Source organism: Ptychodera flava, chromosome 16 (genome assembly GCF_041260155.1).
Source record: "Ptychodera flava strain L36383 chromosome 16, AS_Pfla_20210202, whole genome shotgun sequence".
Taxonomy (NCBI): Eukaryota; Metazoa; Hemichordata; class Enteropneusta; family Ptychoderidae; genus Ptychodera; species Ptychodera flava.
This window is the reverse complement of record NC_091943.1, coordinates 18,684,318-18,711,731: the sequence shown is the minus strand read 5'-3', so window position 1 is coordinate 18,711,731 and position 27,414 is coordinate 18,684,318. Positions and strand designations below refer to the sequence as shown.

Here is a 27,414-nt window from a genome sequence, read left to right as displayed (position 1 = left end):
GGAGGATCATTTTAAAGCTCTTGGAGAAAGAAAAACTTTCACCGGCTTAGTTCTTAGAAAATCTAACTTTTAATTTTTCCCCATACAGCTAACACAGGAATGGCGGCCATTTTGAATTTCAAATATCGCAAAATGTTGGGTAATTTGTTCGGTAGTTCAAAACTGCATGGTGACCCCCCGATTTTTTATTGTAGATTTGTTAAGAGAATGAATGAAAGTTTCACTCAGGAAAGTTTGAGCAAAATTTTAAGTCTTTAACTTTCGAGACGCAAACTACCTTAAAACGGAGATGGCGGCCATTTTGAATTTCAAATGTCGGTAAATGTTGGGTAATTTGTTTCTCCAGCACCAATATTTAAACGATGTCTCCTACTTGTTATCATTGATTTCGAAAGGGAATTTTTTAAAGTTTCCTAACGGAAAGTTCGAACCAAAAATTAAGACTGTTAACTGTACTACCTAAAAGGCACATTCAGACAAGCACTGATTTGTGCCGTAAGGAGCATCTGAACAAATGCTGTATACAGTTACTTCAGACGTAGCCTTCCAATGTTATTTTTCATACATGTCGGAGTTTTAATCAATCACTTAATGTCATGTGTGGATACGTAGGTTAGTTACCAACTGCTTGAGTAAAACATCAAACAATTGATATAAAATGCAAGCTTGACAACAGATAGGAGAGAGAGAGAGAGAGAGAGAGAGAGAGAGAGAGAGAGAGAGAGAGAGAGAGAGAGAGAGAGAGAGAGAGAGAGAGAGAGAGAGATGGGGGCCTCTTACGTTTTCATTTTGCCACTGTCCGATATTATTAACGTAGAAGGCACAGCTATACATTTAGGTGCAATTCTTCAACTTCATATTCGAGATTTCTCACCTTGTTCCGATTTCTTATGGTTATCAAAATGTAAGGAAAAATACACTGATATGCAACTACGACATGCCTTGTTAGAGAACGGCACAAACACTTGCCAGAATGACTCATATTTACCCTTTAGTCAAATGGATTGGTGTAGCTCTATAGTCCTGGGAAAGGAATGCTCCAAGCGTCGATCATTCTTCACTCTGAGATAAAATTGTCAAACCCTACGATATATTATTACTGTCTACGTTAAATTTGATGCGTAGGGTACTTTTGAATGACATAAGTCAGCTAGAAACCTCGCCTACACCCCCGTCCCCCCCTCTCTCTCTCTCCCTTTATTAATGCTGTACAATTAACCCATTGTCCTTTCGAAATTTTTATCAAGGAGTAAACGTTTTCCAAGTTTTGCCAGAGCGGAATCACCTGACACGATTCGAGCCACAATAGTAATACGCCGCTATCATCGAGTGCAAGATTGTGCGGGTGTTATGCGTAGCTTTGTGATTTGCATCGTCAGTGATCTTCAATGGAGGTTAGGTGAAACAGTTGTGTCACGTCAATGCAACACTACCAGACAGCAGTGCTACAAGAAGATGTACAAGAGGATAAAAGACCACCTTTCCACGCTAGGTTTAAACTCTGGTTTAAGGGAGACCCCATTAAAAAGAAACAGTAATATTTGGTCATCCGCACGATATAAGCTGAACTAGATGATGTAGAGTTGACACAGAATGGCGACTCATACTCGCCATTACAATTAGTTCCTCTCTATGTTTGTGTAAGTCTCTACCAAAAGATATGTCAAACCTAACAATATTTTATTCATCTTTTTCTGTATTTCGGTGGTTTACATTTATTGCTGGTATTTAATTTTACTTTGTACGCTAGATATAAAAATAAAAAAACAGAAGGCACACAGTACACACAGTTGAATTGATGAATGGATGGGTACAGATCATGAAACAGATACCGTACATACATTGATACATCCATACCTACCTACCTATACCTACCTACCTACCTACCTACCTACATACATACATACATACGCGCGTGAGTGCGTGCGTCCATCAACCATACGTAAACACATACATCCAAATTTATATGTGTTTGTGTATACATGTGCACTTTCAAATTGTTGTTTGATTTATTATGTCGCTCATTTGTCATATTAAGCATCAAATTATGACCGCCTATTCTATAAAAAGTGCCGACCTCTCCCCTCTTACTATTAACCCAATCTCATCATAATGGCAGTTGTTGTATAAATATTACTATAGCCACGTTCCACGTCACATTCCGTAATCGATGAGCTAAAAGTGTTTGCAAACCTGTTCGCGAAATCTCAAAGTATGGCCGCACAATGTATACCTCAACACATCATGTGTATTAAAGATTGGGTTACTATATGAAATTCATCATTAAAATCAAGAATAATGAAAAAACGGATTTATGAACAAAGACTGATCTTGCCGCATATCCAGAACAGAGTGCGTCTGGTGTCGATTCTGTGAAGAAATGATAAAATAGGATATAGTCCGTGGGCTAGAGGGGGTCTACGTGCACCCCCCCCCCACAGGATAACAAACCTGTATTTTTCAGAACCCTTGGGATCCCTAGAATACGAAATGGAATTTTAACAGAAAAAATATAGGGACGCAATAGCTGTTATGGTCATGTTTTGAAGGGTACCGCAAAATCACGATTTTCCAAGCCAAATGCATTTTCGTCAAATCTGTCTTCTTGTAAGTCATGTGCTGAGCTCATTTTTTAACATAACCTCACTTGTTTGGTATCATTAGAAAGGGAATTTATTCCTCTTTAAGATGACATATTGCATTATGCAATATCTTCTACAGTTTTTGTCAAATATAACTAAAACTTACCCTTACCCCAAAATTTAACATTGCAAATTACAGTAAAACTCAAATTCTACCAATTTTTTAGCTAGGCATAATAAATATGCATTGCTTTGTCTGAAATCTGTTTTATTTGATACAGGGACATGTCAGAAATATGAAATAGACTTTTAACAGAAAAAATATTGGGAATCTACAGCTGTAACAGTCATATTTTGAAGGGTACCGCAAAATAACAGTGTTGCAGATTTGCATGCATTTTTGTTAAAACTGTCTTCCTATAAGTTATCTGCTGAGCTTGTTTTTGGATATAACCTGGCTTGTTAGGTATCATTAGAAAGATAATTTACTAATCTTTGAAATGACATATTGTAACATGCAATATCGTGTGTAGTTTTCATGATATCTAACCAAAACTTACCCCATACCCCAAAGTTTACATTGAAAATTTCAGTCATAGCTAAAACCAAATTCTACCATTTTTTTAGCTTGACACAAAAAATCTGGCCGTTTTTGCTATGAAATCTATTTTATTTGGTACAGGGACATGTCATAAATATGAAATAGACTTTTAACAGAAAAAATATTGGGAATCTACAGCTGTAACAGTCATATTTTGAAGGGTACCGCAAAATAACAGTGTTGCAGATTTGCATGCATTTTTGTTAAAACTGTCTTCCTATAAGTTATCTGCTGAGCTTGTTTTTGGATATAACCTGGCTTGTTAGGTATCATTAGAAAGATAATTTACTAATGTTTAGAATGACATATTGTAACATGCAATATCTTGTGTAGTTTTCATGATATATAACCAAACTTACCCCATACCCCAAAGTTTACATTGAAAATTTCAGTCATAGCTAAAACCAAATTCTACCATTTTTTTAGCTTGACACAAAAAATCTTGCCGTTTTTGCTATGAAATCTGTTTTATTTGGTACAGGAACATGTCAGAAATATGAAATAGACTTTTAAACAGAAAAAATATTGGGAATCTACAGCTGTAACAGTCATATTTTGAAGGGTACCGCAAAATAACAGTGTTGCTGATTTGCATGCATTTTTGTTAAAACTGTCTTCTTATAAGTTATCTGCTGAGCTTGTTTTTGGATATAACCTGGTTTGTTAGGTATCATTAGAAAGATATTTACTAATCTTTAAAATGACATATTGTAACATGCAATATCTTGTGTAGTTTTCATGATATATAACCAAAACTTACCCCATACCCCAAAGTTTACATTGAAAATTTCAGTCATAGCTAAAACCAAATTCTACCATTTTTTAGCTTGACACAAAAAATCTGGCTGTTTTTGCTATGAAATCTATTTTATTTGGTATAGAGACATGTCAGAAATATGAAATAGACTTTTAACAGAAAAAATATTAGGACTCTACAGCTGTTGCGGTCATATTTTGAAGGGTGCCGCAAAATCACAGTGTTGCAGATTTGCATGCATTTTTGTTAAATTTGTCGTCTTATAAGTTATCTGCTGAGCTAGTTTTTGAATATAACCTGGTTTGTTAGGTATCATTAGAAAGATAATTTACTAATGTTTAGAATGACATATTGTAACATGCAATATCTTGTGTAGTTTTCATGATATATAACCAAAACTTACCCCATACCCCAAAGTTTACATTGAAAAATGCAGTCATAGCTAAAACCAAATTCTACCATTTTTTTAGCTTGACACAAAAAATATGGCCGTTTTTGCTATGAAATCTATTTTATTTGGTACAGGAACATATCAGAAATATGAAATAGACTTTTAACAGAAAAAATATTGGGAATCTACAGCTGTAACAGTCAGATTTTGAAGGGTACAGGAAAATCTCAGTATTCCTGACTTGTGTGCATTTTTGTTGAATCTATCGTCTTTTAAGTCATCTGCTGAGCTTCTTATAGAATATAATGTAAGTTGTTAGGTATCATTAGTAAGATTATTTACTAGTCTTTAAAATGACATATTGTAACATGCAATATCTTGTACAGATTTTTATGAAATATGACCAAAACTTACCCCATACCCCAAAATTTACATCGAAAACTACTGTCATAGCTACTGTCAAATTCAAGCAATTTTTTACGCAGACATAAAAAATTAGACAATTTTTTGTATGAAATCTGTTTTATTTTGTATTTTGCCATATCAGAAATATGAAATGAACTTTTAACAGAAAAAATATTAGGATTCTATAGCTGTAACAGCTGTATTTTTAAGGGTACAGCAAAATCTCAGTATTCCTGATTCGTATGCGTTTTTGTTAAATCTGTCATCTTATAAGTCGTCTACTAAGCTTGTTATTGATTATAACTGAGTTTGTTTAGTATCATTGAAAAGGTAATTAAATATTCTTTTACAATGACATATTGTAACAGGCAATATCTTGTATATTTTTCATGGAATATGACCAAAACGTACCCCATACCCCAAGGTTTATATTGAAAGTACTGTCATAGATAACGTGATCAAATTCCGTGAATTTTTAGCTAGACATGATAAAAATAGCTCTGTTTCGGTATTAAATCTGTTGTATATGGTACTGGGTCATGTCAGAAATGTGAAATAGACTTTTAACAGAAAAAATATTTGGACTGTATGGTTGTAACAGCCATATTTTGAAGGGAAATGCAAAATCGCAGTACCGCAAACTGGCACCTTTTTTGTTAAATTCTTCTTCTTGTAAGTCATCTGCTGAACTTATTTTGTGACACAACCTGGCTTGTGAGGTATCATTAGTAGGGCAATTTATTTTTCTTTAAGATGACATATTGTCATATACAATGTCATTCATAGTTTTCCTGGAATATGGTCAAACTTTACCCCATACCCAAAAAGTTCAAATCGCAAATTACGGCTTATCTTAAATTCTACCATTTTTGCTGCACATCATACAAAAGGCAATTCTTGTTTAAAATCTGATTTATTTGTTACAAAAGTATGTCACAAGTATAAAATTAACTTATAACGGGAAGATGATACAATTTAGTAGCCATTTGGATCATTTTTGGAGGGGGAACCCATATATTGCAAATGTATGTGTTTCGGCAAATTTGCCCTGATACCTGGGTACCCTTCCAAATATGATCCAAAAGGCTACAAAATCATATTATGTTCCTGTTAAAAGTTAGTTTCATATTTGTGACATACTTTCAACAAAAACACAGATTTCATAGATTGCATACAAGCATTGCCTTTGGTATATAAAGTTAATAAATTGTAAAAAAAGGTAGAGTTTCAGATTTGCAGTAATTTGCTGTGTAAACCTTGGGGTATGGGGTAGGTTTTGGTCCTATTTCATGAAACCTAAACAAGACATTGCATATTACGATATGTCATTTTAAAGACTAGTAAATTACCTTTCTATTGATACCTAACAAGCCAGGTTATGTCAAAAATCAAGCTCAGCAGATGACTTATAAGAAGACACATTTAACAAAAAAGCAAGCGAGTTGGCAATACTGTGATTTTGCGAGACCCTTCAAAATATGACTGTTACAGCTGTAGAGTCCCAATATATTTTCTGTTAAAAGTATATTTCATATTTCTGACATTTTTCAGTACCAAATAAAAAGATTTCATATAAAGCATTGCCTTATTTGTTATGTCTAGCTAGAAAATTGGTAGAATTTTACGATAGCTACGAAAGTAATTTTCGATATAAACTTTGTGGTATGGGGTAAGTTTTCGTCATATTCCATGAAAACTATATCAGACATGGCATATAACAATATGTCATTTAGAACAGTAGTAAATTAGCTTTTTAATGATACCAAATAAACATGGTTATGTAATAAAATAAGCGCAGCAGAAGACCTACAATGGGACAAAGTTAACAAAAGCACATATGAGTCTGCACTGCTGTGATTTTGCAGTACTCCACAGAATATGCCTGTTACAGCCATAGAATACCAATATTCTTTCTGTTAAAAGTCTATTTCATATTTCTGACATGTTTCTGTACCAAATAAAATAGATTTAATAGCAAAAATGGCCAGATGTTATATGTCTAGGTAAAAAAATGGTAGAATTTGGTTTTAGCTATGACTGAAATTTTCAATGTAAACTTTGGGGTATGGGGTAAGTTTTGGTTATATATCATGAAAACTACACAAGATATTGCATGTTAAATATATCATTCTAAAGATTAGTAAATTAGCTTTTTAATGATACCTAACAAGCCAGGTTATATCCAAAAACAAGCTCAGCAGATAACTTATAGGAAGACAAATTTAACAAAATGCATGCAAATCTGCTACAACTATGATTTTGCGGTACCCTTCAAAATATGACTGTTACAGCTGTAGATTACCAATATTTTTTCTGTTAAAAGTCTATTTCATGTTTCTGATATATCTCTGTACCAAATAAAACAGATTTAATTGCAAAACGGCCATATTTTTTGTGTCAAGCTAAAAAAATGGTAGAATTTGGTTTTAGCTATGACTGAAATTTTCAATGTAACTTTGGGGTATGGGGTAAGTTTTGGTTATATATCATGAAAACTACACAAGATATTGCATGTTACAATATGTCATTCTAAAAATTAGTAAATTATCTTTCTAATGATACCTAACAAGCCAGGTTATATTCAAAAACAAGCTCAGCAGATAACTTATAGGAAGACAAATTAAACAAAAATGCATGCAAATCTGCAACACTGTTACTTTGCGGTACCCTTCAAAATATGACTGTTACAGCTGTAGATTCCCAATATTTTTTCTGTTAAAAGTCTATTTCATATTTCTGACATGTCTCTGTACCAAATAAAATAGATTTCATAGCAAAAACGGCCATATTTTTTGTGTCAAGCTAAAAAAATGGTAGAATTTGGTTTTAGCTATGACTGAAATTTTCAATATAAACTTTGGGGTATGGGGTAAGTTTTGGTTATATATCATGAAAACTACACACGATATTGCATGTTACAATATGTCATTTCAAAGATTAGTAAATTATCTTTCTAATGATACCTAACAAGCCAGGTTATATTCAAAAACAAGCTCAGCAGATAACTTATAAGAAGACAGTTTTAACAAAAATGCATGCAAATCTGCAACACTGTTATTTTGCGGCACCCTTCAAAATATGACTGTTACAGCTGTAGATTCCCAATATTTTTTCTGTTAAAAGTCTATTTCATATTTCTGACATGTCCCTGTATCAAATAAAACAGATTTCAGACAAAGCAATGCATTTTTTATTATACCTAGCTAAAAAATTGTTAGAATTTGAGTTTTACTGTAATTTGCAATGTTAAATGTCGGGGTAAGGGGTAAGTTTTGGTTATATTTGACAAAAACTGTAGAAGATATTGCATAGTGCAATATGTCATCTTAAAGAGGAATAAATTCCCTTTCTAATGATACCAAACAAGTGAGGTTATGTTAAAAAATGAGCTCAGCACATGACTTACAAGAAGACAGATTTGACGAAAATGCATTTGGCTTGGAAAATCGTGATTTTGCGGTACCCTTCAAAACATGACCATAACAGCTATTGCGTCCCTATATTTTTCCTGTTAAAATTCCATTTCGTATTCTAGGGATCCCAAGGGTTCTGAAAAATACAGGTTTGTTATCCTGTGGGGGGGGGGGTGCACGTAGACCCCTCTAGCCCACGGACTAATATATGTAAAGCGTGACATCGTTTCAGATGAACCTTGAACCTTGAACTTTGAACTTACAGCACACCCAGTACTGCTTTTGCTATTCATGCAGGGTGAATACGTTTTTATCCTGTACCTTCCTCTACAGAATGACCGTAAAACGCACAGAAATGACACTCTTGCAATTGCGATGATGCCTGTCGGTGAAATCGGAAGTTTTTCTTTCCTCCGTTATAGGAAGATATAGTTTTTCTTTCCTCCCTTATAAGAATATATAGTTTTTCTTTTCTCCGTGATATGAAGATTTAAACCAAGGGTAAGACGTTAAACACGCCCGGCAAAGATTTGACGTGAATTGGTGTCCTTAAAAACGTCAATCACCTTTAGCATCGACGAACAGGTCACCGAGAAATAATGGATGAAAACCTAGTGGCATCTTGACGTCATCGGCCAACGCCGGTACCAGGTGGCTCCAAAACGCGCACTGCCTCACTCTGCCGTACGGGCGGACGGAGGCGTTGTGCTGCACTATGCTCGGATTTAGCGTTAGGTGCAGCATGTTGTGTGGCGTGAGTTTTGGCCAGTTTTGGAGGTCGATGCTCATATCTTTTGACTCGTTTGGATTTCTGAAAAGAGGAAGATGAAAATGATTGGCGTAATAACAAGCAGTTATAAACGTCATGTCGCACCAAGAGTTGGTATAAACTTACTTAAAGAAGTAATGTCAGTTTGTCATCCCAAATATCCCCCGAAATGACGAACCAAACCATCTGATATTTAAGTTTGAAGATCAACAAATTCATTCATTTATGCACAGGTCACTTGTTATTTACTGCAAGAGCGTTCAATGTTATCTTTGGAATTCGCAATTAGACACTTTCTGATGAACTCGTAAATTATGAGCTATTTTCAGTCACGTGTCACGGAATATTCTCGGGTTGCCAATAATTTGCACTGTAGTTCAAGGTCATCGTCACAGTCACTATTCCGAAACCGACTATGTGATCCTAGCAGGATTCAGGAGTTAATTACACAAAATAGAAGTATTTTTTCATGAAGACGAATATTGCCATTTTGATGTTTATTTTGTTTTCCCAATATCCGTAATTTGCCACAAATTAACAGTCGAGGAAAATGTTTAAATGAATCACCGATTACGACCGGAACGGAAAAGACATAAATTTAGCCTATATTATCCTTTAAAAGGAAACGACAAAGGAAAAGTGAAGTATTCCGAAAGACTATCAATCCCGCGAGAGATCAGGGTTACAAAAACTGCCCTTATATTCTTCAGAGCTCTCTACGGACGGGTTCGCCATAGGGGCATGTCCAATATGTTTATTCATGACCTAGAAACGCAACCGCTACAGTAGCAGTGATTTCTTCAAATTTAGAAGATTCTTCACAAAACGATTGACTTTATCATCACAGTAACATGTATGCGAAAAGTTTCACGTGAACCCACGTGTCTGTTGGCTCTTTGGAAATTAATCTTCTACTACAGAATTGTATGACTAGTTGCAGGGGATATGCTCTCGCCAAAAGTCATGCCTTCCGATTGTCCTTTCGAAATAGGCTGAATGATACCCGGAAAGCTGATATGAATTACACTGTGTCGGGAAAGCAACATGGGAGAGCGTCACCTTCGTCTTAACGGGTACTAAGCTCAAGAGGACTGGTATAATTGCTTTTTTTTGCAGCTGCTTTGATAAACGCATCGACAGCTGCTCCAGATTATTCGTTGTGACTCCCAACGCATGATATCCCAATGCCGTTCAGAAATTCACTAAATGTCAAAGCAATTATCATTTAACCTTGCTAAAGATATATTAAAGGGTCACAGTCGTCGAAACTTGGCTCAAAGGTCGTATGGGACCCATATGTCAGAAAATATGTCCTCAAGGCGCATTCTATCTCAAGCTTAATATTTTCTGCTGGTGGTCGGGCACATCCCCCCGCCTAACTCGCTGCTTGCACTCTGCATAAAAGAAAATTTATGTGTACAATGAAACAATGAAACTGTAAGAAAACTTTAAATTGTTATTTTTCGTTTAAGGATCAGAAAAATTTGCTGTTGTTTACGTTGTCGTTGTTGATTATGTTGTGGTTACTGATTTTTCACAAATTGAAGATTTCAATGAACGTATTCTGAACATTTAGCTTATTAATTTTTTACTCTAATGATTTCATGAATTCTCTATAGGGCTTGTTTTCATCCATCGATTTCGCATATACTCACATAACAGTACTTTTTGTCACTTTTTATAATGATGTCGTTTGCATAAATGCTATTGTCATTTTACAAGTGCTCATTCCGTGTTGCCATTGGCCAGAATACGTCACGTGACGAGAGAATACATACGTCTAGTTCTCACTGACTCGAAAAAAGTGATGACACCAATGGATTTTTTTTGAAAGACTATTCCCTTCGGAAATAATTATTGGAAAAGTGCCCGGTCACGTGACCATACGCTTAGTGTCGTCTGCATATTTTTAGCGGTCAAAAGAACATCGTCGAGCGCCCGGGATGAGCGACGAGCCACAAACTAAAACAGAAAGACTTTCCTTTCCGACAGCATAGGAACTTGAAGAGCTCATTGGCTACAAAGATACAAGTGCAGCCAAGGACATTACGCTGTGGGTCTGGGATATTTTGCCTCTTTTTTGTGAAGAAATTTGCAATACTATTACCCGCCTCTGTGGAAGGCTCGACGAGTAAAGTTTTCGCAATGGATTGTTGCAGTACATATCAAAGCACGCTAAAAATTAACATAGCACATGACGTGTCGTGTCTTATAAAACACTTATAACCTGGTCTTTATTCGGGCTATGGCGCCCGTTTATTACCCCTCGTGGCCGTGTTTTACCAGAAACATGTCGCCATATCCCTCCGACTACGGCCTCGGGAAATAGCGATGTGTTTCTGGTAAAGCACGGTCCCTTTGGGGTGATAAACGGCCACTATAGCCCTCATGACCAGGCAACAGGTGTCCAGTATAATAGCCACGAGAACTTATAGTCGAGATTTTATACTAACCCAGTTCTTCCGAAGTTAGCCCAATATTTCATGACAGCACGACCAAACAATTTTTCTGCGTCAGTCAACATTTCTTCTTCATAAAGAGCACGTCCCATCGTGAAAATCAGCTCATCCGCGTGCAGAATGCCCATCCATTCAGGGTATTGGCTGTTTGTAGGCTGCCGGTCAAAGTTATAGGCGTAAACGTCATTTCCGGTCATGGCGTAATACTTTGCGAATTCACTGATCGGGCAAATCATGCAGTAGTCCTCCCAAAGTTCAATAATACTACGATGTAGTAGGGTACCGTTGTCTGGATCTAGCCAGTTCCTGTATTGGAAATCGATCGCATCTTGTATTGACTCTTTCGTGTACGGAAACAACGAGTTTATGTGATTTTGTACAAAGTGTCGTAACTCTGATGTACGTCACTAATATCTGCGACGCTATCGAACTCGGGAAAAGGTATGCTTAGCGTTGCTTCTTCGTCGACCGTTCCTATGAGTATGGGGATTTTATTTTGTGTAAGGCTAGTGTTCAGTAATAATGATAAAGGGGTTATCTAACAGGAACTTGCCATCGACGACAACACTGCTGGGGATCGGGACACGCCAATTGCTTGTGAAAAATCCTTCTGGTTCGCGTTGCCTTAAACACGATAGTGTGTCCTCAACTATCGCCTCATGTTCGACGTGTTCTGCTTCGTACCATGATGGACAATTCAATTCCTTGGCCATTTTGCCGACTGCCTGCAGCGCCTCGCTCTTGTGGGCTATTGCCCATGGTGTATTTGGAGCTCCGCTCTGAAGAATGGCTCTTTGGAAGAGATTTCTACTCATTGGCGAGAGCAGGTGAAACCAACACCAGCAGCACCTGCGCTGTGACCAATTAACGTGACACTTTTTGGGTCACCGCCAAAATATTTGATATGGTCTTTAACCCACTTCAAGGCCAATGTTTGGTCCATTAGTCCCAAATTTCCTGGTTCTTTGTCGGTGTAGAAGGCTGAGAAGCCGAACGAGCCAAGTCGGTAGTTCATACTCACCACAACGCAATTTTCCACCGCTGCTAAAGTGTCCCCCCGGTATAGGAGTGTTGATGAGGATCCCACACGAAAACTTCCTCCATGAATGAAAACGAAGACTGGGGCTTTGGTCGGTCGAGGGTAAGGGGTCCAACATTTAGAAACAAGCAATCCTCGCTCCGTCGATCTGCGGTTGTCCACCACACGTGCCCGGTAAAGTTGTCCGGAACGGCGGCGTAGCTCTGCCAACACGCGTTCCCGAATTCGGTGGCACGTTGGACACCTTGCCAAGATTGGTCCACCGGCACCGCCGCTCGAAATCTGCGCTCTCCGACAGGGGGCTCAGCGTAACGTACACCCAAAAAGGCATCACTTGTGCACCGAGAACGTCCTGGCGAAGGCCGAGCATGCTTCTACCTTCGCCTAAAGCGACTATCGGGTCGTTGATGCTGTACACGCACAAGTCGCCGACGCTCACTTCAAGACTCAGCAAAATGATCATACCCGCCAGGTATCCCATCTTCGCATCCAACGTGAATATCTTGCAGGCTACTTTTACGATACATCAACTAGGTAGTTAAACTTGCACCAAAGAGTCGTCGGGAACAGTTTCAACGAAAGAGACTTTGAGCAGCCTTACAATTTGATCTCAGATAAGATCATTTCATTCATGCTGCACTGCTTTACTGAGTCTGTAACCCAGCGCCTAACGATATGCTATCAAATTAGTATTCCCCTTTCTGAATACCATATCGCTCTGTGATACCAGCTGGGCACGAGTAAAAATAATATGAATGTAATGTTATCTAACGTCAGTCTCTCATGTATTCTCAGCTTCGCTATCAATCACTCGCACACCATCTTTGTCAGAGATTAAGTTTCGTCTCTCAAGGTTTTACACGCGACGAGAACGAGTTGGTCGGCATCCCTGACCTCGTCGCGTGCAGAGTTGGTTGTTTATCGAGATAGCAGGCGTGGTGACTGAGCGGAAAAATAATTTGCGGAACGCGCATGAGCCCTCCAAGATTCCCCGAGTCTAACCTAATCATTGGCAGCTCTATTCTTCGTCCAACCAAGCATATCTTTCCTAAAACCTTTTCGGTGTCTATAACTATGCGAAAAATTTAAACAAGAAAAAGAGTTGAATTTTCGACCCCTGTGTCTTATATTCACACGGGAGAAAAGCCCCCACAGCATGCCGTTTTGAATATTCTTTTTGCACTGGTACGGGATTGTGCGGAGAAAATAGAGCGAAACTGACAATTTATCGCTTTTTCCGCGAGAAACGTGCAGGAATTAATATTCTCTCACTTTCCTTGTGAGAATATTGTTTTCTCAAAGTCAAATCAGCGGGAAATCGATTTTCTTGCTCTACATCTGTATATCTGCAAATAAATGCATGCCCGCACTCAATTACGAATGTAGAGGGAGAAAAGCGATTGCTTGCCAATTGACGGCGAAAAATCAATCTCTCGCGAGAGTACAATATTCTCGTAAAACAAGTACGAGAAAAAGCACATTTCTTGCAAAAGGTGAGAAAGAGTCCGTTTGTCGCTAGTTTCTCGCAAATTCTGTAAGCTTACTTAGTGTTAACCCGTCAGTCCAACACTGAATTGTAGAACACTTCCGTGACAGCATTTCGCCGCGGCTGTTCAGTCATAAGCATTTTGCGCAAAGTTTCATAAAGTTCTTTTGAAACTGTCTGGATCGACCAAGTTTGGCATCATTTCAGCACAACAAATAGTTTTCACACCATGAAATGTTACAAAATTAGACTAAGTGTAATGGTATTCACAGGACTGCACTCGTCGACGAGCATTTCACGAGTATTCAGGCCATATACTACATCGAAATGGGTCAATTGAAATAGTCACTTCGCGATATTAAGTACAAGCACTGTAGAGTGACAAGAACCGCACGGTGAATAAATCCTATACGTAGTATCAGTTTTACTTGTTGTTAGATTCAACGCCGCTCCAGTGCCTCGTCATCGCAAAGACTGTATAACCGTTAATTTCACCACATAAATATTTTGACAGTTGTAGGTAAGGACTTCGGACTCCGGTCAACGACTACTCCTTGTTCAAGTTCTTCAACATTCAGGTGACCAATTGCAGATTTTCTTAAGTTGCCATCTACTTGAATCTTCTGTTGACTTTGGCATGTTGGGAACTAGCCGCACCTTTAGTATGCTCTCAAAGTGCTACCAGTAAGCCCGGATTAAGTCGGGTTGCTCCCACTGGAACTCGCTCAAGTTGTTGCAGGAATCGGGCGTTTACTCCGTCCAAGTGACCTACATTTTTCCAAGTCTCATTATTCCAGTCAAGTTGTAGACAAGCCATTCATAAATATCACTTTCCCATTAACTAATAATAGTATCCGCCGATTCCCACGGGACGGCGCTTGATGTCGAAAATTGCAAGGGCTTGTCTGCACAAATTGAGAGAAATTAATACAGTTCATTACTTATTGGTTTGACAACGTGCCTTGAAAGCTCACATTTCTCAGCCAGCAGTCGATTGTCTATTAATCATTTATCCTTGAACATGCGTTATTTGACGCATCCTTTCAAACCAGGAACATATCGGATAAACGTAACGGGAGATTAATGCCAACATTAGTTTAAAAAGTTTATTAGGTTTTATGCATTTACGGATTTGTAATCGTTACAAATAAACTTCAAACAAAGCCAATGTGTGTTTTCAAGTGTCAAAGCAAAATTAAAGCGGAATTGATTTAATATAATTTGATCTCTCGCCAATTAAGATAGTACGCGCCTCGAACGTGAAAGACTTAAACCTTTGTTCAAAGTTTCAGAAACTGTCAACCATTGTCTTTCCAAGTATAAGGATTTAAATGGATGGTCACAATGCAAAGTTTGATACTAGAGACACAAACTACCAACCATTTAGCGATATTTGAAATTCAAAATGGCCGCTGTCTCTGTGTTAACTCCTTACCGAAATATAGAATTTTCTTTTAGCGTAAAACTAGGACGGTGAATTTTTTTCTTGTTCTTCTTAAAATTAGCCCAGAAGAGGTAGACAATAGAAAAATATTGAACAAATTTGGGAGTCCAAAAATTTGTCCCGGGGTACATTCCGTCTCAATTATGGCAGCATTGAAAAACGTTGCACCTTTTACCTGGCCTTGCTATGCAAGATGAAAATCATCTAAATTGACTATTGATGTTAATCGCCAATACACCTAACTCTTTGTCAATCGTTATACTATCGATCTGTGTTATAGCTGATGGATTTGAAATGCAAACCGTCAACTGGCCATGCTTTGAGTCATGTACTTGCATCACTTACAGTGCATAATTGACTTAAACAGTATAGTTCTAGTCGTTGCACAGCAGTAAATTGAGATGGAATACAGAGAGGGTAACGTACTGCTGAGCAAGCAAATGCATTCATAAGTCGAAAACGCAGCTCTTTTCTTTTAAGCTCACGATCCTGAATATTGACGATTGGCACAACCAGTGTTTGATATGCAGCTTTGCTATTTCGTCGTCAATTTCACGAATAAAATAATGAATCGATCTGAAAGGAACGTCCCTAGCATGTCCGACACTTGATTTTAAATGAGCCGACTTTTTTCACAGATATATCTTTACTCATTCTGAGCCTGGATATGTTTTACCGGCACATTGGATCATTGTCGTTAAGCTCAGTGTTCTGCAGTGAAAATCCAGAAATGATTACGACGCCAACATTTTTTAGAAGCTAAGGCAGTCTGAAGAGAGATTTGTGCGCAAGCCTGAGGGCTGAAGTATTAACTTACTTTCAAAAGATGGTCGAAAATGCGGGATACAGTGAATGAAGAAGGGGCTTAAATATTTTTGGTCTTAAAGCGGAATTAATTTTTTAATACTTTGTCATGATAACTTACAGTGCAGTATCGTTAATATTGCATCTGACGCTTGATGGCTTAAAATGAGACTCATCAAACGTTCTCTTTTTCACGTTTGTGCCTCGCTCGTTTCAGACCTATTTCCAGCATTAAGGTAGTTCGCGCGTCGAAAGTGAAAGACTAAACTTTTGCTCAAACTTTCCTCGAGGAATCTTTAAACCACTCTCTTTCAAAATCAAGAATAAAAATCGGGGGTCACCGTGCACATTTTGGTACTATAGAGAAACAAATAACCCAAGATTTACCGATATTTGACATTCAAAATGGCCGCCATCCCCGTGTTAACTCTATGGAGAAATATAAAAATTTCGAATTTCGAAAAACTAAGACGGTGAAAAGATTTCTTACATCAAGAGCTTTAAAATGAACCCCCACAAGCAGAAGATCAGAAAAGAATTAAAAAAGTTCCGAATATCTGTCCCCGAGGCGCGTTCTACCTTAAAGCACAAACGCGTTGGACGAGGATCTATGATAATTGTACATGCACACATCTCAGCTATGTAAAATATGTAGACAGGTTATGATCTGTCCCATGCCCAATAAAATTAACCATCAATTTATTTATAGAATTATATTTCTTCGTATGTTCAAGGTTTTTTTAACTGTTTGAATCGTCAAATGGCCTCCACACGTGTGCTCTCTTTATGAACGATACGCATTCCACCGAAAGCTGTATATTGTGCACTCTTTGAAATAGGACAGCATGATTCCAGATACTCGGGTAACATACCATCCGTGGATAGTAGATTTTTTCCTGCCTGATGCAAAAAAAAAAAATATTTGAAAAATAAATCAGCATGCCATAATGCAAATATTTCAGACCTAGTAATATTTTGATCAGGGTCTCCTCCAAGCACCAGATATAATCCCACACAACAAATACCTGTTACTATGTTGTTATTTGTTTTTACCCTCTAGCATAGACCGACGAAATCTACTGGAAGTATTTTCTCATGGTTGAGGTGTACAATCAAGCAAGCGTTCCATTTAACGGGTCTTCCTGTATAGTCGCGAACTTCAGTAATAGGATAATCCTGGCAGAGCGTTTAATAAGCAACACGCAAACCACCGTACTATAATTTTAGCTGCAAGTTGAAATTATTCCACTCGATACCGCTGGTGAGGGCAATTTCACACAAAGTAAAACGCATGAATGTTATAATATATATTGACAGCAGTAGGAAGAGTTTGATATATTTGCATATAGCTATCTCTTTGTTTCTTTTCGTTAAGGTAGTATGCGCGTCGAAAGTGAAAGACTAACACTTTCGATCAAACTTTCCTCAATGAAAATTTCAACCATTTTCTACAAATTCAACAATAAAAATCGGGGGTCATCGTGCAAAGTTTGGAACTAGCGAAACAAATTACCCCACTTGCGATTTTTGAAATTCAAAATGGCCGCCATTCCAGCGTTTACTCTATGGGGAAAAATAAATTTTGGATTTTCAAAACTCTAAGCCGGTTAAATTTTTTCTTTCTCCAAGAGCTTTAAAATGAAGCCCCACAAGGGGTAGATCAGAAAAGAATTGCAGAAATTTGAGAGTTCGACTATCTGTCCAATAGGCTCGTTTTACCTTAATAACGTGTTTGAAATTTCTCACACGTGTCACTTCATTTACATTGAATTTGCGATAAACATCTGCGATGCCCATACTCTCAGAGTGTTTAACACGTCGGCTATGGTCGTTGACTCATAGTTGGACATTGCTACACGTATTAGACACCACCTCTAGTGAATATTTCCTCCAAAATATCCAAAAATCAACGGGAACACAGTATGCATATTTACAAACCGACCAAAGGAGGAATTTTCACCGTCGGTGATGACGTGAACTGCCATGCGGAGTGATGACCCCGTCAGTAGGAATTCATAACCAGCCATTCGTCTAACCTCGGGTCTTTGAAAAGCAACTGTGCACCTGGAGGGTTGTAGCTACTTTTTCTAATTTACTTTGATTCCCATAGGTTTCGGGTTTGTGGTTTGCACTTTTCTACATGTATGTGCGAAGTCGCTTGCCTGAAGTGTTAGTCTGTATGTTCTACTCTGGAATTTTACTGATGCCAATTGCTTGCTATACGCACTAAAATAACCGGCCTAATCGCAATAGAAGCCGTTGATGATAGTTATGAGTAGGGCAGTTCATAGAATAAAAGGATATGTAAGGGTAATAGCCTCGTAATCGATGAATATATACGCTCATACATGTTTTACATACATGTTTACGCATATATATACAAAACGTACGTACACGTTTCACGTAATACACACATACCTACATTGCATACATACACATATATACGTCTGGATAGATACATCTACATAGATAGATAGTATTACATTTCAGATAGATAGATAGATAGATAGATAGACAGATAGATAGATAGATAGATAGATAGATAGATAGATAGATAGATAGATAGATAGATAGATAGATAGATAGATAGATAGATAGATAGATAGATAGATAGATAGATAGATAGATAGATAGAGATAGATAGATAGATAGATAGATATGGACACACAAGTATGCGTTTAACAATGTAAACTCGTAAGTCACGTCTGAATAGGTCTACCTTTCTAACAGCCGGTTACACGATACTAGCTTACTCCAACATGCAACAGCATCAAGAACACAGTTTTTTTAAATTAATTATTTTAATGTGATTATCCAAGTAGGTGAATATATAACGAATGCAAAGATGGACTAGATCTACGACAGAAATTAAATTGATTTTAGAATCAAACACTTGGTTTGTAAACTTTGCTTACGTAGAAAAATGATCAACAAATTTATATATAACCCCTGCCGGAGGCCGGTTTACGTGAGATTTGAGTAAGCTCCGACGGCACAAAAACAGTAGATTCATGTCTACTTCTTTACACAATCTTACAGTAATTTGTGATTTACACTATCCATCTACACGCTTAATTGCAAAATTACACTCGAAAAATGTCGTATGTTTTTCTAGATTAGTTAATTGTTCCCGTAAAAATGACATGTACATGACAGGCAACTTCAAGTTGTTTTTTTAAAGTCCGGAATGATATGAAAAGTCGTTAAATCAACCACACATTAATATGCCGGATACGTATCCAAAGTATGAAACATGAACCGCAAAAATTGCGAGAGCAATCAGTATGTTGAGTGTAGAAGCCGATACAGTCACTTGCCCGGAACAGACGACCCCAGATGACCTTGAAGCTGTGAGGAAAAGAAGGGAAAAGCATGAAATTATTCCGTCGGAATGGTGTTACACGCAGTCATTTAGTCCATGTAAATACCAAAATGATAAATGTTTAAAGATGGATGACTTCGCAAACAGTAAAAAATTGTGAGTACACACAAAACGTGAGAAAATTGACGTTTCCGTTTTATGTTTTTGAAATGCATCTCTCAGGAATACATTAAACGTGGGGTTTTAGCCAGCTCACATTGCTTCAAGACAAATTTCATACAGCCTTCAGAAAACCGTGGAAATGATTAAGAGTAGAGTATTGTCATTTCATTTCAGAGTAGATTTTGAAACAGCCTTTTCCGATCGACTTTCAGATGTTGGAATTACTGACCGTGAAATGAAAATGCATAAAATGGTTTAATTTTTCAAAAGCCGTCAGAATAAGTCATCATATTTCATCGGCTCTCATGTAAAGAAACTAACAATTTTGCCACTGATCCTGAAATCTGTGATGGTGACCCCACTTTTTGTATACCTTAATTCTTTTGCGAAATGCCCTGTACCGGATGTTGTGAAAGTTTCAAGAGAATGACAGTATAATTGCGATCAAAGTTTCGTGCATTGCTATGAGCAAGTCAGCTGAATAAGCTAACTATGCACTACCCATGGGTGGTCACCAACCTTATTGATTGATTGATTGATTGATTGATTGATTGATTGATTGATTGATTGATTGATTGATTGATTGATTGATTGATTGATTGATTGATTGATTGATTGATTGATTGATTGATTGATTGATTGATTGATTGATTGATTGATTGATTGATTGATTGATTGATTGATTGATTGATTGATTGATTGATTGATTGATTGATTGATTGATTGATCGATCGATCGATCGATTTGTTAGTCATATAATAACAGTCATTACCTGATCTGTATTCATCAGTAAATCGGTAAGTATGTTTTCAAATTTACAAATCAAATTGTTCCAGTGATTTAAAATGTGTGTCACTAGAGCACCAGCTATATATGAAATAACTTGATGATTGTGTTGTTAATTAGATTATGATAGTGCGCGCCAAGGCATTACTGGACATAAACTTTTGCTCAAATTTTCCGAAAGGAAACTTTAAATCATTCCCTTTCTGAATCAAGAATGAAAATCAGGGATTACCATGCAAAGTTTGGTACCAGAGAAACAAACTGCCCAATATTTACCAATTCTTGAATGGTAGCCATTTGCGTGTTTTCTCCATGGAGGAAATTAAATTTTCGATCTTCACATAAGTAAAACTCCTATTACTCCAAAAGCTTTAAACGGAACCCCCTTAAGCGGCAGGATGAAATGTATTGTAAACGTGTGAACGTCCGAATATTTGACCCCCCCCCCCCATCGCCCCCAACCCCCCGCCCCCGGAGCATTCTAGCTTGCAAAAGTTGACATCTGGTGGAGTGTCTTGGATCGTGTTTTCCGAAAGTCCGTAACCTTTTAGACCGATCAACCATTATAACATCTCCATATTTTGTGAAGATAGCTGACCTAGGCAAAGGGAGAGAATGATATACATAGACCTGCATCTTGTCCCTGTTTTCGAACGAAAACTACCATTACGGTTACAGAGCTGGAGTACCCAAGATTGGGCGGGGTAGCTGGGAATGCTTTTAGGTCTTGATGTCACGTTTATTCTGAGCGGTAACCGTTAGTGGCCTATGCGTAAACGTTTGTCGACAAAAAACGAGATGCTCCTTCGCCGACAACGTACACTCTTTAAGATATCACCGAAATATTGTCAACAAAGCACTATTCTAGTAATTTACGGATCGACGGAAAATGCACGTTATAAGCTGTACGGGCAATTGAACCTCACATTGTAAAAAAGTTGGTGTTCTTTCACAAGAAAGAAAGGTCAATAGATCGTATCGGGAGAATCAGCAGTCAAAGGGAGATTAAATTTAATAGGATCGTTTGTGCACTGAAACTTGATTCGCGTGATAATTTCAAAAATATCGATCGCCATGTCGAAATCTGACGCTGTATATTTTATTTCGGTGACTGACGCGAGTAATGCGATCACACAAGTCAGTCGTTGCCTGTCGATCAAGATATCAAAATTCACGAACAAATCTCGACATGGTTTGACCTTTGTACCGAGTTGAGCGGTGCTGCAGTCGACACTCATGGTGAAAGGTACAGATAAAAGCAGTTACCGCAAGTTTTCGCGACAATTTCCTTATTTTTGTCTCTAAAACAATGTTCTTCCTCTTCTTAATCAAGAAGCAGAATCATGGCAGAGTGCTCGTCTTGGAAATACAATGCAGTGTTTACGAACATGTTTAATAGGTTATGTTCACGTCGTACAGACAATCCATACGAATGCATGATCAAGTGCGTGCGTGCAAGCGGCTTCTTTCTTTCTCTCTCTCTCATATATATATATATATATATATATATATATATATATATATATATATATATATATATATATATATATATATATATATATATATATATATATATATATATAGTGTCAGGGTGTTAAGTTGTATAGTATAGCGATGATGTCACTCAGTATCTTTCGAGTATATTGCCTAAAGATTTGGAAATATTTGCTGTAAAATTTATTCTGAAATCTTAATGATTTATTCAGAGGTTGTTCAGGACTCACTTTGTGAAACGTTACCATAATTAATCGATTAAGTTAAAAAGACGACTTATCTTAAAGGTATACTGTCACCTGTTGCAATTTTGCCTAGGTCAACATGGAAAGAGAAAATCTAACCAATCACAGATTTTAAGCGGGCGGCCGCTTTTTAAAAACAGCGCCCTCACATGGGCATTATGAATATCAAGGAACGCCCCTTTGACCGACCATATAAGGGCATATTTAGATTACAGGTGACTGTATAGCTTTAATTGCTTATCTTTGTTCAGATCCGTCAAAAGTTACAGAAAAGATTCTTCTGTATTTCTGATTGGGCATCATCTATAGCCTAAGGGTGTTAATCGGGATTTTATTACGTACCGCCCAATTCAGAGTATATATCACTGAGAAATATAGGGTGATAACCAGGTGGTATCTTCTCATCGTTCTCCAACTCCGGTACGAGGTGACTCCAAAATGCACATTGCCTCTCTCTTCCTATTTGACGGACGATTGTTTTCTGTTGCACCACGCTGGTGCTAAGCGGCAAGTAGGAAGGGTTTTCTGCCGTATGCTTCGGCCACTGTTGGAGGTTAGTGTTGCTTAATCTCGGCTCGTTTGGATTTCTGTAAAATGAAAAGGAAGTGTAAGATTTCTATATCATTAGTATGATTCAGTACACATCAAAGAGACATTAGCGGTAACTTTTGATGATAATTTCAGTATAGAAAACAACTTTATACCTTATCCGCCCTCCTAACTTGTTGAAGAAGAATGCAACGCTAGGAATCACGAAGTATTTAACTGTGCAATATACAATGATATTATCGATTAAAATTTCAGTTGTCGACACTTACATTCGATACTTCAAATATACAGGCTTTGCTGACAAGTTAAAAATTGAGAATTGAGTGAAGTGGAAACATACATTGTTATGTACTAAACACGACGAAAATATTCGCAGAACAAGTAAAAATACACTGATGTAGCTTTAGCTACAACGACATCTTAAACTTAGAAATTACAGCAAATGACAATGAAAGGGTGCCATGACTCAATGGCAAATGTTTCACTTGATTTGTAATCCGGATAAACTTTAGAAGGTAGTTTATGACACTTTACACAAAATTCGAAGTAATGTCAGCCAAAGTCATAGGGCAGATCGTATCATCTCAAGGCAAAAACATTAAAATTTTTCTCTGAAATTCGAAGCTTTGTTTATTTAATGACAGGCTATCCGCTTAATAGTGGGTTTGTTTTGACGCGTTTGAACTATCGAAAGTGGCCTGGAGCGACCCTTTTGTTGCCCTTACTGTCCAGGTTGAAAATGACGTATCATAAATGGATCCATTAACTTCTAAATATGCATGCTTTTCTTCCTGTTCTGGGAATAAACTCCATACTTGCAACATATCCCGGTGTCAAAGATACTTTTATACAAAATATGATATGAAACCTGGTGAAGAATCCGGGTGGAAAACATTAAGGCCAAGATCGCTCAAATTCCCTACGTAACTTGATACACTTCTAATTAGAAAGACCGTTGGATACTCTGTGAGTGGAATGTGCCGTTAGATAAACATCTTCTCGATGCTGAATAAACAACGTGGCCAACTAGACACGGTAACCGCACGTGATTACTTGAGATGATACGTGTACCTATCGTTTAAAGTACAGTGCGCCTCGGGGTCAGACATTCAGACCCTCAAACTTTTACAGTACAGTTTTGGTATAGGACTCGTAGGGACTCATTATGAGGCCCAGAGAGAAAGTTAAGTTTTTACCGGCATATTTTTCTGAAAGCCTAAACATTTGATTTTTGCCCATAGTGCGAACACAGGAATTACGGCTGTTTTGAATTGGTAAATATTTGGTAATTTTTTCTCCAGTATCAAGTTTTTCAATTGAATACATTGTAAACGATAGCAATGAAGTAATCACAGTTGGAGTAACAGTTATTTCAATCACTTTTCTGAAAGCCAGTATTTCGACTCCTACCATTTTAGAATGAGAGCAGATAATTCAAAACAAATATTTCTTATTTTGAACATAAACTCTTGTCTCAAGTTCGATATTGTATTGCATTAAACTGTGAAAAAAAATTATGTATTGATATTGCCCCGATATGAAAGCAGTCAAGTTCCGAATAAACTACTGTTATCTTAGTCAACTTCGGATTCACCGCTATTTGAAGTCAGGACGCGAGATTTTTTTCTTTGATGAGAATTTTTTTCTGTGAAAAAAATGTGCCTGTGAACGGCAGTGGCACCATGATTTCTATTTCTGTAGCAAGCTGAATACAGAGTAATTTCAACATGGCCATGATTATAAAGTCTTCACGGGAAAGAAACGGAAATCCTTTATATAAAGAAATTATTGATGTGTGTAATGTACTGACCCACTTCTCCCAAAGTTAGTCCAATACTTCATCACTACGCGACTGAACGTTTTCTCTGCCTCGGTCATGTTTTCTTCATCGTGCAAAGCGCGACCAAGCGTAAAGAACAATTCGTCAGTGTGGACCATACCCATCCATTCAGGGTATGGACTGTTGGTTGGCGTATTCTCGAAGATATAGGCATAAACGTCATTTCCGGTCATGGCGTAGTATTTTGCGAACTCCCTGACCGGGCAAAACATGCAGTAATCTTCCCAAAGTTCGATAATACTGCGGTGCAAGAGAGTTCCGTTTTCGGGATCAAGCCAGTTCCTGTACTGAAAGCCAATTGCGTCAGTTACCGACTCAGCCGCAGATGGATATAACATGTTAATGTGCTGTTGATACAATTCGTTGTATGTCTCATGAACGGCGGCCATGTCTGCAAACATTGTGAATTCGAAAAATGGGAGGTTCAGTGTTGCTTCCTCGTCGACCATACCCAAGAGTACGGGGATTTGATCTCTCTGTAGGCTTCTGTTCGCGAGTACAGGGATTTGATCTTTCTGTAGGCTTGTGTTCACTAGTAATGAAATCGGGTTGTGTGACAGAAAATTCCCATCGATTACAACGGCATTCAGACCGTACTCACTTGAACCCCTTGTGACAAATTCTTCCGCTTTGCGTTGACGCAAACACGACAGCGTTTCTTGCACAATTGCTTCGTGTTCAACATGTTCCGCCCCACACCACGTTGGACACTGTAACTCCTTAGCCATTTTACCGACATCCTCTAGAGCCTTACTTTTATAAGTTATTGCCCATGGTGCATTGGGGGCTCCGCTCTGTAAAATGGCCCTGTGGAAGAGACTTCTACTCATGGGTGAGAGCAAGTGGAAACCAACGCTCGCAGCACCTGCGCTGTGACCAATTAAAGTGACTCGTTTTGGGTCACCGCCAAAATATTGGATATTCTTTTTCACCCACTTCAAAGCCAGTGTTTGGTCCATAAGCCCCAGATTTCCTGGCTCCTTGTTGGTATAGAAGGCCGAGAAGCCAAACGGGCCAAGTCGGTAATTCATACTGACTACAACGCAATTTTCTGCCGTTGCTAGGGTGTCTCCTCTGTACAGAAGGGTCGACGTCGTTCCAGATTTGAAACTTCCGCCATGGATGAAGACGAAGACTGGTGCGTTGATGGGTCGGGGAAAGGGCGTCCATACATTGAGAAACAGGCAATCCTCACTCATAGGATCCGACGTCGTCCACCACACGTGTCCAGTGAAGTTTTCCAGGTTTGGATACACCGTCTGCCAACAGGCGCTGCCGAACTCTGTGGCATTGCGCAGCCCGGTCCATGATGCCTCAGTCGGCACAGCCATCTGGAACCTCCGATCTCCGACGGGGGGATCGGCATATCTAACTCCTAAAAAAGCGTCTACTTTGGCACCTACGACGTCAAGACGCCGACCGAGAAGACTGCCGTTATCACCGAGACGAGCTATTGCACCGTCGTGGCTGTCGACGCAGAAGTCGCAGATATACAGGCCCAGAGCGATGATAACGCCTGCTGGGTATCCCATCTTTGACTGTATCTAAATCAACAGGTAAATCTGGATGGATGTCCGCGTCTGCGTCTAGTGCTATAACCACCTTGATCACATCGGCGCCTTGAACGAAGCAGCACACGCCAAGTGGGAAATGGCATACGTTGGGAAATCCGTGTGGGGTAGAGTAACAGTGGTTTACCGCCTGTAGCGCAGTACACAGTGATAGACTGACCGAGTTAAATTCAAGAGCCCACTTCTAAATACCGTAAAAACACAGTGGTACTTGACACGGGTGATAAGAGTATCAATGTTATACTATATAATGTAACATCTTTCCCGATTTTCGCACAGCCTTATGCGTATCTGTACCTAATTATATTATGCCTTCCAGGGTTCTACAGCGCCAAGACTCAGGAGGGCCTTACAGCATGCATTCCTGCCCCCTCCCCCCAGGACACATTTGAGACACACGATGTGATGGATTTGCATATACTAATAAGTTAACACTGTAGTATTGGGGTATGAATGATATTAGCAACCTGTACATGTAATGGATTTCTATCAGCAAGGCCTTTGCTTTCACATATATGAGGGTGACCAGTGTGAATGACTTGACATAGCACAGATGAGTTAATCCGATTCCTAATGTGTCCTACTGTATTTTTACTGTTGACTTAAGAGGCATAAAGAAGTCCGACGCTCCCAGTGGAAGACTTGAGTTAATCATAAATACTTTTTAGTAAATAAATAATAAATACATAAATGATTATGCAAGATTAAGAGCATAAATATCAAAGCTCACACTTCATATACTGGTACTGGTACATTGTTTTGATATTAGAATATAAGGTTACACAAAATTTAATTGAATCGCATACGAGATTGAACACAGCAAACAATTTTTATTCAGTACATGTTAAAGCGATTGCGTTCTATTAAGAAAACTCGTTGTTCTGGCCATCCAAATCACATTGACTCCTTCAACTCGATACGCGAACATATATACTCTTCGCTTGAAGGTATACTGTCACCTGTTCCAATTTTGCCACGGTTACCATGGAAAGAGAAAGTCTAACCAATCACTGATTTTAAGCGGGTGGCCGCTTTTTAAAACAGCGCCCCCTCATGGGCATTTTGAATACCAAGGAACGCCTCTTTGACCATTTATAGGCATATTTAGATTACAGGTGACTGTATACCTTTAAGTACGTCGAACTCTTTGCTTATACGAGGACTACCAGTAAACATGTCATGTTCATCGCTTGAGCTAGACTTGCACTTGATCTTGTTGCGATCTAGTGCAACGTCGCCTCGTTAAAATATTGGGAGGTCAGTGATTTACCAGAGTGTGTTCGTACTTTGAACGA

The 27,414-nt window shown here is 38.2% G+C and overlaps 1 protein-coding gene across 1 annotated transcript; it reads right to left on the bottom strand.

The window, feature by feature from the left end:
- Positions 1-18,938: 18,938 nt before the first annotated feature.
- LOC139114201 (acetylcholinesterase-like) lies at positions 18,939-26,485 on the bottom strand. Its single transcript, XM_070675779.1, has 3 exons — positions 24,519-26,485; positions 22,502-22,746; positions 18,939-19,498 (listed from the first exon to the last, which is right to left on the bottom strand). Exons 1-3 carry the CDS (start codon positions 26,078-26,080, stop codon positions 19,359-19,361), a joined length of 1,947 nt encoding a protein of 648 aa, XP_070531880.1. The 5' UTR covers positions 26,081-26,485; the 3' UTR covers positions 18,939-19,358.
- Positions 26,486-27,414: the final 929 nt, after the last annotated feature.

Bases quoted from the DNA above. Each gene is read 5' to 3' on its own strand.
- LOC139114201 (XM_070675779.1), bottom strand. From the start codon at position 26,080: ATGGGATACCCAGCAGGCGTTATCATCGCTCTGGGCCTGTATATCTGC. The intron at 22,747-24,518 runs GTCAGTACATTA...TTCATTTTACAG, and splicing joins ACTAACTTTGGGAGAAGTGG to AAATCCAAACGAGCCGAGAT. The intron at 19,499-22,501 runs GTACGTAATAAA...TTTTCCTCACAG, and splicing joins TATATACTCTGAATTGGGCG to CTTCAAGGTCATCTGGGGTC.